This window comes from Eleutherodactylus coqui, chromosome 7, assembly GCF_035609145.1.
Source record: "Eleutherodactylus coqui strain aEleCoq1 chromosome 7, aEleCoq1.hap1, whole genome shotgun sequence".
NCBI classification, from domain to species: Eukaryota; Metazoa; Chordata; class Amphibia; order Anura; family Eleutherodactylidae; genus Eleutherodactylus; species Eleutherodactylus coqui.
Window position 1 is genome coordinate 167,961,918 of NC_089843.1, and position 14,704 is coordinate 167,976,621.

Below are 14,704 nucleotides of genomic sequence, written 5' to 3' on the forward strand. Positions count from 1 at the left end.
CTGCGGCATTGATTGGCCAATTCATAAAATCTGCCTCCACAATGCGATCGCTGTGGTTCATTGACCGCTGCTCAGCCAGTTAATGCAGCGCTCGATGAACCAATCACAGTCAATCACAGTCATTGCATTGGTTCATCAAACGCTGCACTGATTGGCTGAGCAGCACTCGAGAACCAATCAGAGCCATTGCTTCTTGGAGGCAGGAATCTTTTCCTTTATGGTGTTTAACATATGTGATAAATAATGTTATATTTTTTTGGTTTGGACTTTTTTGTACAAATTATACCAATTCTGGCCTCCTTGATTTCAATGTTTTCGTTTTCACTTTCGGGATTCTATCACATTAATACTATGAGGAGATATGGCAGGACCTATCTCCCCGTTTTTTTGTTTTTTGTTTTCTTTTCAAGCTTGCTTGTAATAGCGGGGAGTTTGAACAATAAAAAACAAAAACAATCTAAATGGCTCATGTGCAACTACGCTCCATAGCGGTGAGCGCAGCAGCGCATGCACTCGTCTGTTTAAGCCCTTATGTGAATGTTTTAGGCTATGTAAGCCCCTTCATCAGGCTTGCAGCCTTGAAAAGCTTGTGTGTGTATATATATTCTTGAATAAAAAAGCCAAAAGTACTGTAGAGGTGATACCCTTATTAGCGAACCAAACTTTATATATATATATATATATATATATATATATATATATGTATATATATATATATATATATATATATATATATATATATATATATATATATATATATATATATATAAATTTTGGTTTGCTAATAAGGGTATCACCTCTACAGTACTTTTGGCTTTTTTATTCAAGAATATTTAACATCCCAGATATTTCTGGAAAGCATGGTACCATACTATTTTTGCTCTGTATTTTTTTTTTGTAAACAAAGAGCGGGGGGAGGGGATTTTTTTTTTAACTTTTTTTTATTTTTTCTATTTCAATTTTTTTTTCCTTTTTTTTTCTTCTTTCCTTTACACACTTTTTGTTTCAATTTCCTAGTGGGACTTGAATATATAATCTTTTGATTACTTTGCAGTACTTACAGTATATAAAAGAAAAGCCAAAACACTGATCGGGGCATTTAAATGCCGTTGTGAGAATTGACAGCTGCATTTAAAGCGTTAACAGCTCCAATCAGCGGCCCTGCTGACTGGAGCTGTTGTTGGCAGGTGTCAACTGTAAGAAACAGCCAGCACCCACGTTGTATGAAGCAGGATCAACTCCCTTCCCATCCAAACCCCGAACCTCCAGGACATAAATATATGCCCTTTATTGTTAAGGGGTAAAACAGGTCAATTTACACTATAGCTTTTTCTTACAGCATATGGATGAGATTTCTATAAATCCCATCCGCATTGCTTGTAATGTAAAACACTGCAAATTTTGATCAGGAAACCTGCAGCACTTACATGACGTGCGGACATACCCTACTGGGGATGTAATCTTATCCATACAAACTTGAATTTTTTTATATCAATCAACAGCAGTACTGTGAATGGACAAAAGCAAGAAGAGAAAGAAGGATACTTGCTATTTCAGAAATAGTACTGTCCGATATTTAAAGGGGTTTTCCAAGCAAATTGGTATTGACTACGTATCCTCAGGGCAGGTCATCAATATTTGATAGGCTGGGATCCTAACCCATCAGCTGACTGGGCACTCGCCATCAGCATCCGGATACACAGGGGGTCACAGTGAAAGCTGTTCAAACAACCCCAGTGTAGTGACCGGCACTTGTAACTGCATTTGCAGGTCACATTTAGTTTTTATTGAAACCCCAACCTGCAGTTACAAGTGTTGGTCATTATACAGGGGTTACAGCAGAGGCTTCCGTTCTGACCCTTGTGTATCCCAGCACTGACAGCAGGCGCCCAGTTAACTGATTGGTAGGGGTTCTGAGCTTTGGGCCCAACTTATCATTAGAAATTTGTTTGGAAAACCTCTTAACGCTCAGGTATGTGCATTTATGTCACAGAAGTTTGGGGCATTGTATGGAGTGGGAACAAGCGGGTGGGGTGGGGGTGGGGGTGTGAAAACCTCCCCATACAATGCTGGTGCCAGCTGTTTCTTACAGCAGACACCCACGCACAACAGCTCCGATCAGCACTCCTGCTGATTACAGCTCTTAACCCTTTAAATTCTGCTGTCAATTTTGACAACAGTATTTAAATGCCCAAATTGATGTTCATGGGGTTCCATGTCTGCTGGGGGGCTTCTGAAGGTCCCTGGGGCTGCCACTGCAGATTTTTTATCAGATTGTGGTATAATGTAATACTAAGGTATTACATGACACTGCAGGAGCGATCAGACCATCACAAGTTCATGTCCCCAGTTGGGACCAAATAGAAAACAAATAAAAATCAGTTTAAAGAAAAGCTCTAAAAAATGCCACATTTGGGTCCAAAAAGGTCCAATCTATCAAAGTAACACACTTTTTATCCCATACAATAAACATCAGAAAACAACAACAAAAAACCCCACCAGAATTTCGCTTTTTTGGTCACCCAGTCGTCAAGAAAAAAAATGTAATAAAAAGCAATCAAAAAGTCATATGTACTGTAAAATGGTACTTATAGAGACAAAACATCTAACAAAAAATGAGCTCTCGCACAACTATGCTGATGGAAAAAAACAAAAAACTTATGTCTGTCAGAACATGGCATCAAAAAATAAAATATCTTTTGAAAAAAATAGAAAGTTATAAAAGCAGTACAGAAACTATATAATTTTGTTATAGTAATCGTACTGACCCACAAATAAACTAGACTACCCCCTCCCCCCCAAATATGGCAAAGGGTTTTTTTTCCATTTCCCCCAACTTAGAATTTTTAAAAAAGCTTTTCAGTATATTATATGGTACATTACATAGTAGCATAAAAAAATACAATTAGTCCCACAAAAAACAAGCCCTCCGACAGCTAAGTTGCTGGATAAATAAGATAATTTTTTTTTTAAAGTGGAGAGGAAAGACCAAAAATGAAAAAAAATAAAGGGGCCAATGATGATATTGCTTTGACACTGAGCATGTATATATTAGTACAACTATTCTGATTACTTCTGACTTACCTGGTTTAACATTAGTGACTCCCTCACCTATGCTTTCAACCACTCCAATACCTTCATGACCCAAAATCACTGGAAACGGGGTTTGTATTATTTTCTGCAATCCACTATGATCAGATCCGCAAATGCCAGAAGAAATAATCTGTGCAAAATGAAAAACATGCTAAATATTTTTATAACCATGTGGTGTTTTATAGCAGAAACTAGACAAAGACAGAGACCCAAGCGACAGGCGAGCATAGCCATTATTATTATATAACCTCCACATTACTTTTCATCCGTATGTCCTGAGGACATGGATACAGCTGAAATCGGTGCTGCTGCCAGGAGCCTCATGATACCAGTAGGTCCACCGCAAATACATAGTTAACCCTTGGTCATACCAGCCTTGTTTTACATACACACTGTATAAAGATCAAAATACTAAAATGAATAGGAAAGGCACAAAACAATCAGGACAGTACCTAAGAATAAGGGATAATGTAGGTAAAAAGAAATAATGAAAGGGGACTTGCCTAACACGGGTGACCCAACCAGAGAGGAAGGACACCACGTCTTAAATCCCTGCACATATAATAGGTGTTGTAGGCTATTTACACTGTCAAGTAGACCTCCACTAAGGGAAAGTATGGCAGGGAGGGTCCACTGGGTGGAGTCTCTAAAAAAACTTAATGCATATTTGGAAAAATATATATATAAAAAGGTTAGAGGGAAAAAAAATGATGAGGGTAATTAGAACAAGAAAAATAAATATTGTAAAGTATGTGAAAATAAAAAAATATATAAATCGTAAAAAGCATTGTAGAAAAGGGGAGGGAATTAGAGATGAGCGAACGTACTCGTCCGAGCTTGATGCTCGTTCGAGTATTAGGGTGTTCGAGATGCTCGTTACTCGAGGCGAGCACCACACGATGTTCGAGTTACTTTCACTTTCATCTCTGAGACATTAGCGTGCTTTTCTGGCCAATAGAAAGACAGGGAAGGCATTACAACTTCCTCCTGTGATGTTCCAGCCCTATCCCACCCCCCTGCAGTGAGTGGCTGGGGAGATCAGGTGTCACCAGAGTATTTACATCTGCCCCGCCCGCGGCTCGCCACAGATGCATTCTGACATAGATCAGGGAAAGTGCTGCTGATGCTGCGGCTGCTATTGGGAGAGTGTTAGGAGTTATCTTAGGCTTGAAGAACCCCAACGGTCCTTCTTAGGGCCGCATCTGACCATGTGCAGTACTGTTGAGGCTGCTTTTAGCAGTGTTGCACATTTTTTTTTTTTTTTTGTATATCGGGCGTGCAGAGCATTGCGTCCTGGGTCTGCAGTCATTGTACATAGTATAGGGCCAGTACTGGTGAGGCAGGGACAGTGGGAAAGGTGAAAGAGATATACTGTCTATATAGGCAGTGGGCTTTTTCAAACAAATTTGGGAAAAAAACTATATTTGGGCTGCCTGTGACCGTTCTCAGTGTACTGCGTGTCTGCTGGGGGTAGTAGTCCTAATTAATACGCAGCTAAGTGTTACAGCAGGCTTGCGCAAAACTGTTTCCTGGCTCTGTGTTGCCTGTTACATCACCTCCGTCATCCCGTCCAGAGGGAAACAGTCTGCAGTAATTTTACATAGTATAGGGCCAGTACTGGTGAGGCAGGGACAGTGGGAAAGGTGAAAGAGATATACTGTCTATATAGGCAGTGGGCTTTTTCAAACAAATTTGGGAAAAATACTATATTTGGGCTGCCTGTGACCGTCTTGAGTGTACTGCGTGTCTGCTGGGGGTAGTAGTCCTAATTAATACGCAGCTAAGTGTTACAGCAGGCTTGCGCAAAACTGTTTCCTGGCTCTGCATTGCCCGTTACATCACCGCCGTCATCCCGTCCACAGGGAAACAGTATACATATATACGCTGCCTACAGTATCTGTCTGCTGTCTCAACTCAGCCTTTCAAAAAATAGAAGCAAAACACTTAAGGCCTACTAGTGGCGTTTGGCCACTTGACTGCTTCAGCGCTGTGAATTCCACTAGCTGAGTCATACGCACCTACGTCTCACTACAGGTGTGCGCTAAATTGTTTCCTGGCTCTGCGTTGCCCGTGACATCACCGCCGTCATCCCGTCCACAGGAAAACAGTATACATATATACGCTGCCTACAGTATCTGTCTGCTGTCTCAACTCAGCCTTTCAAAAAATAGAAGCAAAACACTTAAAGGGGTTGTCCCGCGCCGAAACGTTTTTTTTTTTTTTCAATAGCCCCCCCGTTCGGCGCGAGACAAACCCGATGCAGGGGTTAAAAAAGAAAACCGGATAGTGCTTACCTGAATCCCCGTGCTCCGGTGACTTCTTACTTACCTGGTGAAGATGGCCGCCGGGATCTTCACCCTCGGTGGACCGCAGGTCTTCTGTGCGGTCCATTGCCGATTCCAGCCTCCTGATTGGCTGGAATCGGCACGTGACGGGGCGGAGCTACGAGGAGCCGCTCTCTGGCACGAGCGGCCCCATTCAGAAAAGAAGAAGACCGGACTGCGCAAGCGCGTCTAATCCGGCGATTAGACGCTGAAAATTAGACGGCACCATGGAGACGAGGACGCTAGCAACGGAACAGGTAAGTGAATAACTTCTGTATGGCTCATAATTAATGCACAATGTACATTACAAAGTGCATTAATATGGCCATACAGAAGTGCTGACCCCCACTTTGTTTCGCGGGACAACCTCTTTAAGGCCTACTAGTGGCGTTTGGCCACTTGACTGCTTGAGCGCTGTGAATTCCAATAGCTCAGTCATACGCACCTACGTCTCACTACAGGCTTGCGCAAAATTCTTTCCTGGCTCTGCTGTGCATTCCGTAAGCGAAGTCAGCCTCCAACCACAGGCCAATAAGCGGCACATTTAATTACAGCGTTCTGTTTCTGCACTACTGGTAATACACCATGCTGAGGGGTAGGGGTAGGCCTAGAGGACGTGGACGCGGGCGAGGACGCAGAGGCCCAAGTCAGGGTGTGGGCACAGGCCGAGCTCCTGATCCATGTGTATCGCAGCCGACTGCTGCGGGATTAGGAGAGAGGCACGTTTCTGGTGTCCCCAGATTCATCTCACAATTAATGGGTCCACGCGGTAGACCTTTATTAGAAACTGAGCAGTGTGAGCAGGTCCTGTCATGGATGGCAGAAAGTGCATCCAGCAATCTATCGACCATCCACTGCTGCAACTCTGAATCCTCTGGCTGCTGCTCCTCCTTCCTCCCAGCCTCCTCACTCCATTACAATGACACATTCTGAGGAGCAGGCAGGCTCCCAGGAACTGTTCTCGGGCCCCTGCCCAGAATGGGCAGCAATGGTTCCTATCCCAGCGGAGGAGTTTGTCGTGACCGATGCCCAACCTTTGGAAAGTTCACGGGTTCCAGGGGATGAGGCTGGGGACTTCCGGCAACTGTCTCAAGAGCTTTCAGTGGGTGAGGAGGACGACGATGATGAGACCCAGTTGTCTATCACTCAGGTAGTAGTAATTGCAGTAAGTCCGAGGGAGGAGCACACAGAGGATTCGGAGGAAGAGCAGCAGGACGATGAGGTGACTGACCCCACCTGGTTTGCTAAGCCTACTGAGGACAGGTCTTCAGAGGGGGAGGCAAGTGCAGCAGCAGGGCAGGTTGGAAGAGGCAGTGCGGTGGCCAGGGGTAGAGGCAGGGCCAGACCGAATAATCCACCAACTGTTTCCCAAAGCGCCCCCTCACGCCATGCCACCCTGCAGAGGCCGAGGTGCTCAAAGGTCTGGCAGTTTTTCACTGAGAGTGCAGACGACCGACGAACAGTGGTGTGGAACCTTTGTCGTGCCAAGATCAGCCGGGGAGCCACCACCACCAGCCGCACCACCACCAGCATGCGCAGGCATATGATGGCCAAGCACCCCACAAGGTGGGACGAAGGCCGTTTACCGCCTACGGTTTGCACCACTGCCTCCCCCCTGTGCCCCAACCTGCCACTGAGATCCAACCCCCCTCTTAGGACACAGGCACGACCGTCTCCCGGCCTGCACCCACACCCTCACCTCCGCTGTCCTCGGCCCCATCCACCAATGTCTCTCAGCGCACCGTCCAGCCATCGCTAGCGCAAGTGTTTGAGCGAAAGCGCAAGTACGCTGCCACGCACCCGCACGCTCAAGCGTTAAACGTGCACATAGCCAAATTGATCAGCCTGGAGATGCTGCCGTATAGGCTTGTGGAAACGGAGGCTTTCAAAAACATGATGGCGGCAGCGGCCCCGCGCTATTCGGTTCCCAGTCGCCACTACTTTTCCCGATGTGCCGTCCCAGCCCTGCACGACCACGTCTCCCGCAACATTGTACGCGCCCTCACCAACGTGGCAGTACAGCGGTGGCCAAGCGTCAGCAGGCCGTGCTGAAACTACTCAGCTTAGGAGAGAAGAGGCACACGGCCCACGAACTGCTGCAGGGTCTGACAGAGCAGACCGACCGCTGGCTTTCGCCGCTGAGCCTCCAAACAGGCATGGTCGTGTGTGACAACGGCCGTAACCTGGTGGCGGCTCTGCAGCTCGGCAGCCTCACGCACGTGCCATGCCTGGCTCACGTCTTTAATTTGGTGGTTCAGCGCTTTCTGAAAAGCTACCCACGCTTGTCAGACCTGCACGGAAAGGTGCGCCGGCTCAGCGCACATTTCCGCAAGTCCAACACGGAAGCAGCTACCCTGCGCACCCTGCAACATCGGTTTAATCTGCCAGTGCACCGACTGCTGTGCGACGTGCCCACATGGTGGAACTCTACGCTCCACATGTTGGCCAGGCTCTATGAGCAGCGTAGAGCTATAGTGGAATACCAACTCCAACATGGGCCGCGTAGTGGGAGTCAGCCTCGTCAATTCTTTACAGAAGAGTGGGCCTGGTTGGCAGACATCTGCCAGGTCCTTGGAAACTTTGAGGAGTCTACCCAGATGGTGAGCGGGGATGCTGCAATCATTAGCGTCACCATTCCTCTGCTATGCCTCTTGAGAAGTTCCCTGCAAAGCATAAAGGCAGACGCTTTGCGCTCGGAAACAGAGCCGGGGGAAGACAGTGTGTCGCTGGATAGTCAGAGCACCCTCCTGTCTGTATGTCAGCGCATTGAGGAGGAGGAGGAGGAGGGGGAGGAGCATGAGGAGGAGGGGGAAGAGACAGCTTGGCCCACTGCTGAGGGTACCCATGCTGCTTGCCTGTCATCCTTTCAGTGTGTATGGTCTGAGGAGGAGAAGGAGGAGGAAGAGGAGGATCCTGAAAGTGATCTTCCTAGTGAGGACAGCCATGTGTTGCACATAGGTACCCTGGCACACATTGCTGACTTCATGTTAGGATGCCTTTCTCGTGACCCTCGCGTTACACGCATTCTGGCCACTACGGATTACTGGGTGTACACACTGCTCGACCCACGGTATAAGGAGAACCTTTACACTCTCATACCCGAAGAGGAAAGGGGTTCGAGAGTGATGCTATAGCACAGGACGTTGGCGGACAAACTGATGGTAAAATTCCCATCCGACAGCGCTAGTGGCAGAAGACGCAGTTCCGAGGGCCAGGTAGCAGGGGAGGCACGGAGATCAGGTAGCATGTACAGGACAGGCAGAGGAGCACTCTCCAAGGCCTTTGACAGCTTTATGGCTCCCCAGCAAGACTGTGTCACCGCTCCCCAGTCAAGGCTGAGTCGGCGGGAGCACTGTTAAAGGATGGTGAGGGAGTACGTAGCCGATTGCACGACCGTCCTCCGTGACGCCTCTGCCCCCTACAACTACTGGGTGTCGAAGCTGGACATGTGGCCTGAACTCGCGCTGTATGCCCTGGAGGTGCTTGCTTGTCCTGCGGCTAGCGTCTTGTCAGAGAGCGTGTTTAGTGCGGCTGGGGGAATCATCACGGATAAGCGTACCCGCCTGTCAACCGACAGTGCCGACAGGCTTACAATCATAAAGATGAACAAAGCCTGGATTTCCCCAGACTTCTCTTCTCCACCAGCGGACAGCAGCGATACCTAAACAATACGTAGGCTGCACCCGCGGATGGAAGCATCGTTCTCTATCACCATAAAAAACGGGGCCTTTTCGCTTCATCAATCTGTGTATTATATTCATCCTCCTCCTCCTGCTCCTCCTCCTGAAACCTCACGTAATCACGCCGAATGGGCAATTTTTCTGAGGCCCACAAGGCTCAGTCATATAACTTTTGTAAACAATGTTTATACGTTTCAATTCTCAATTCAATAAAGCGTTGAAACTTGCGCCTGAACCAATTTTTATTTTAATTGGGCCGCCTACAGGCCTAGTTACAAATTAAGCCACATTAACCAAAGCGATTAATGGGTTTCACCTGCCCTCTTGGTTGGGCATGGGCAATTTTTCTGAAGTACATTTGTACTGTTGGTACACCAATTTTTTTGGGCCCTCGCCTACATTGTAATCCTAGTAATTTTTAGCCCACCTGCATTAAAGGGGTTGTCCCGCGGCAGCAAGTGGGTCTATACACTTCTGTATGGCCATATTAATGCACTTTGTAATGTACATTGTGCATTAATTATGAGCCATACAGAAGTTATAAAAAGTTTTTCACTTACCTGCTCCGCTGCTGGCGTCCTCGTCTCCATGGAGCCCGCCTAATTTTCGCCGTCTAAAATGGTTGAATGGCCAAATTAGACGCGCTTGCGCAGTCCGGGTCTTCTGCTTTCTTCAATGGGGCTCTGTGTAGCTCCGTCCCATCACGTGCCAATTCCAGCCAATCAGGAGGCTGGAATCGGCAATGGACCGCACAGAAGAGCTGCGGTCCACGGAGGAAGAGGATCCCGGCGGCCATCTACACCGGTAAGTATAGAAGTCACCGGAGCACGGGGATTAAGGTAAGCGCTGAGCGGTTTTTTTTTTACGTCCCTGCATCGGGGTTGTCTTGCGCCGAACGGGGGGGGGGGGGGGGTTGAAAAAAAAACCAAAACCCGTTTCGGCGCGGGACAACCCCTTTAAAGCTGACGTTACCTCAGGTGTGCTGGGCACTGCAATGGGATATTTTTATGTACTACCGGTGGGTTCCAGGGAGCCACCCATGCTGTCGGTCCACACGGAGTTGTAACTGCATGTGTCCACTTCTAAAGAACCCCAGTCTGACTGGGGCATGCAGTGTGGGCCGAAGACCACCTGCATTAAACATGACATTATTACCTCAGCTGTGATGGACAATGCAATGGCATATATTTATGTACCGCCGGTGGCTTCCTGGGACCCACCCATCCTGTCGCTCCACACGGAGTTGTAACTGCATGTGTCCACTTCTAAAGAACCCCAGTCTGACTGGGGCATGCAGTGTGGGCCGAAGCCCACCTGCATTAAACCTGACGTTACCTCAGCTATGATGGGCAATGCAATGGGATTTATTTATGTACAACCGGTGGGTTCCAGGGAGCCACCCATGCTGTGGGTGCACACAGAATTCTCATTGCGGAGTTGTACCTGCCTGTGACTATTTATAAAAAACCCCGGTCTGAGGAGCATGCAGACACCTCGACAGAATGAATAGTGTGTGGCACATGGGTTCCCCAATGCTATGCCCACGTGTGCAGCTCCAGATGGAGGTGGCACAGGATTGGATTTCTCATTGCTTCTGTACAGCATTATGGGCTATCGCCCCGCCCCTTTTAAAGAGGGTCGCTGCCTGGCCGTGCCAACCCTCTGCAGTGTGTGCCTGCAGTTCCTCCTCATGGCAGACACGCTTATAAATAGACATGAGGGTGGTGTGGCATGAGGGCAGCTGAGGGCTGCGCAGGGACACTTTGGTGTGCGCTGTGGACACTGGGTCGTGTGTGGGGGGGGGGGGGGGGGGCAGCATGTAACCCAGGAGAAGTGGCAGCGGAGTGTCATGCAGGCAGTGATTGTGCTTTGTTGGAGGTAGTGTGGTGCTTAGCTAAGGTATGCATTGCTAATGAGGGTTTTTCAGAAGTTAAAAAATGGTTGGGAGGGGGGGCACTCTTGCCGCTATTGTGGCTTAATAGTGGGACCTGGGAAATTGAGATGCAGCCCAACATGTAGCCCCTCGCCTGCCCTATCCGTTGCTGTGTCGTTCCCATCACTTTCTTGAATTGCCCAGATTTTCACAAATGGAAACCTTAGCGAGCATCGGCGATATACAAAATTGCTCGAGTCGCCCATTGACTTCAATGGGGTTCGTTACTCGAAACGAACCCTCGAGCATCACGAAAATTTCGTCTCGAGTAACGAGCACCCGAGCATTTTGGTGCTCGCTCATCTCTAGAGGGAATCCTTTGACGGTAAGTGAATAAAAAGCACTTTAAAAAAGAAGGCCAGTAAAAAGGAGAACTATTACATGCTGGTAGTTTTGCTCCTCTAAATGTTCTCAAATCTCATTTAGGCTATTGAGCCCAAGGGTATTCAAGTGGAAGATTCCAAAATTTCTTTAGATTTATGCATGGTAACTGTCCCCCAGGTATCTTTTTTCTAGTTGAGCAATGCAGATTTAGGTTACAGGGGCATTCTGTTAAATAAATCAAGTATGAGGGGCCACAATTTATAAATTGTTTAGGTCGAAAATGTTTTTCACTTCAAAAGAGCCAAAAATGCAGTACCTGATAAGTTGCAGAGCAGACTCAAGCGCCGCTAAGCAGGCACAATCACCATAAGGCCAGCACAATGGCAGTAGACCCTAACAATATGCAGCAAGCCAGCCCAGATTGGGGAGGAATGAATGCAGACAACCAAATCTGCAATGTGAAGGATACCACAGAAGCCAGCCAATAGATGTGTGCATCCCTCTGGGTATGGCCCACTGTTGAGATACAGAGCAACCCACTGCTATGTCAATGTGAGCTGTAATCCTGTATTGTGGGACGCATTCATCTATTGGCTGGCTTCTGCAGTATCATTCACATTGCAGATTTGGTTGTCTGCAGTCACTTCTCCCCAATCTGGGCTGGATTGAGTGACTGACTGCATATAAATTTGCAGTGGACAATTTAGCTCCTCTGGTTTATAGTCTGGTTTGCTGCATATTGTTAGCGTCTACGGCCATTGTGCCTACCCTATGGTGATTGTGCTGGCCTTATGGCGATCGTGCCTGCTCTGCAACTTATCAGGTACTGCACTTTTGGCTCTTTTCCAGTTAAATATGTTTTTGTGTCCGTCCCCCCACACCCCGCCCCCTCTGTGGTTTTGAAAATATTTTCCAGATTCAATATAGACCTTTTCCTCCTATTTTAAATGTTACTACAACATTTACATCATGTAATTCCATATTTGTGCGCACCTCTTAAAATTCCTGTGGAGATGCTTTTTAGGTTCATTAACATGTTTTTGTTTTTTTTACAGTTATCACGTAGACAAGAAGGGGCTTAATTATGTTAAATGTTCTAATGTTCTAATTTTTATGAAAAATAACTTTAGAGAGACTGTAGAAATTTCACTTTGTAGGGAAGGGTCTTTCTTTAAAAACCCCCAATGTTTAACCCTTTGCAATCCAATTTTGGATTCAGGGTTTCCTAGAGCAGGGGTCCCCAACTCCAGTCCTCAGGGACCACCAACAGGTCATGTTTTCAGGATCTCCTATAGTAGGAACACCTGTGGCAATGTCTGAGGCACCGACAATAATTACACCCCCTGTGCAATAATGAGGAAATCCTGAAAACCTGACCTGCTGGTGGTCCCTGAGGACTGGAGTTGGGGAACACTGTCCTAGAGGGTTTTCTCTTTCTGCCATTATACAATGGCACCATCTGCTGGCTAGAGCCAGTACTGCAGTATGTGACATGCTGGAGAGGCCCCCGACAACAGAGCGTCCAGTAATCTACAGTAAGAATACCCTGACGGTCGTCTTCCGACATCAGAGCTGTACAGGCTTCAATCGGAATGTCTTTAAACGTTAGACAGTGGATTGAAGAGGGTTAAAATATTTTTGAGATAGTGATTAGAGATGAGCGAGCACCAAAATGCTCGGGTGCTCGTTACTCGGGACAAAATTTTCGCAATGCTCGAGGGTTCGTTTCGAGTAACGAACCCCATTGAAGTCAATGGGCGACCCGAGCATTTTTGTATTTCGCCGATGCTCGCTAAGGTTTCCATGTGTGAAAATCTGGGCAATTCAAGAAAGTGATGGGAACGACACAGCAACGGATAGGGCAGGCGAGGGGCTACATGTTGGGCTGCATCTCAAGTTCACAGGTCCCACTATTAAGCCACAATACCGGCAAGAGTGCCCCCCCCCCCCTCCCAACAACTTTTACTTCTGAAAAGCCCTCATTAGCATGGCATACCTTAGCTAAGCACCACACTACCTACAACAAAGCAGAATTACTGCCTGCATGACACTCTGCTGCCACTTCTCCTGGGTTACATGCTGCCCAACCCCCCTCCCCCCTGCACGACGCAGTGTCCACAGCGCACACCAAACTGTCCCTGCGCAGCGTTCAGCTGCCCTCATGCCACACCACCCTCATGTCTATTTATAAGTGCATCTGCCATGAGGAGGAACTGCAGGCACACACTGCAGAGGGTTGGCACGGCTAGGCAGCGACCCTCTTTAAAAGTGGTGGGGCGATAGCCCACAATGCTGTAGAGAAGCAATGAGAAATATAATCCTGTGCCACCGCCATCAGGAGCTGCACACGTGGGCATAGCAATGGGGAACCTATGTGCCACACACTATTCATTCTGTCAAGGTGTCTGCATGCCCCAGTCAGACTGGTAATATGTACCTTAACAGTAACCGCGTTGGTGGTAATGTGGTGGTGACTGCGGACCTAGTAGCGCGGTTTTATTTTGTTGGTTTTCGGAATGTGGCCAGGATTAAGTGGGCCGTGGCGGGGGATGTTTTTGAGGCACTACGTGTCCTCTCCACGTGTCCGTGGTTACAGCACCTTAACAGTAACCGCGTTGGTGGTAATGTGGTGGTGACTGCGGACCTAGTAGTGCGGTTTTATTTTGTTGGTTTTCGGAATGTGGCCAGGATTAAGTGGGCCGTGGCGGGGGGATGGTGGGGGGGCTCTCTTGTTGTGTCGGTAAAGGTGAAATTCTTGGACTGCCACCAGACGAACCAATGCAAAGGCATTTGCCAAGAATGTTTTCATTGTTGGAGGAGGAGGGGGATGTTTTTGAGGCACTACGTGTCCTCTCCACGTGTCCGTGGTTATATGCACCTTAACAGTAACCGCGTTGGTGGTAATGTGGTGGTGACTGCGGACCTAGTAGCGCGGTTTTATTTTGTTGGTTTTCGGAATGTGGCTAGGATTAAGTGGGCCATGGCGGGGGATGTTTTTGAGGCACTACGTGTCCTCTCCACGTGTCCGTAGTTATATGCACTTTAACAGTAACCGCGTTGGTGGGAAATGGCCTCGCCGCCATCATGTCTTTGGGAAGCCTCTGTTTCCACACCCCAGAGACATACCATTAGCAGCGGTATAGGCAGAGCCCATAATTCGTAACATTTCAGCCGTAGCAGTAGGACAGGCCCCACTAACATATCACTAGCAGCATTATAGGGGGAGCACAGTATTAGTTCCATTTCAGTAATAGTAGCACTCAAGACAGGCCCCAGTAACAATTCCGAAGCAGCAGTATAGTGGGAGCGCAGTCTTCGTTCCATTTCAGTAATAGTAGCACTCAAGACAG

General features: G+C 47.6%; 1 protein-coding gene across 2 annotated transcripts in view; it reads right to left on the reverse strand.

The window, feature by feature from the left end:
- LOC136572946 (NADP-dependent alcohol dehydrogenase-like) overlaps nucleotides 1–14,704 on the reverse strand; it is a 47,623-nt gene that overhangs the window by 14,628 nt on the left and 18,291 nt on the right. For both annotated transcript variants that reach the window (XM_066573990.1, XM_066573989.1), the window contains exon 3: nucleotides 3,085–3,223. In XM_066573990.1, coding sequence (XP_066430087.1) covers nucleotides 3,085–3,223 — 139 coding nt within the window. The remainder of the gene's footprint in view (nucleotides 1–3,084; nucleotides 3,224–14,704) is intronic.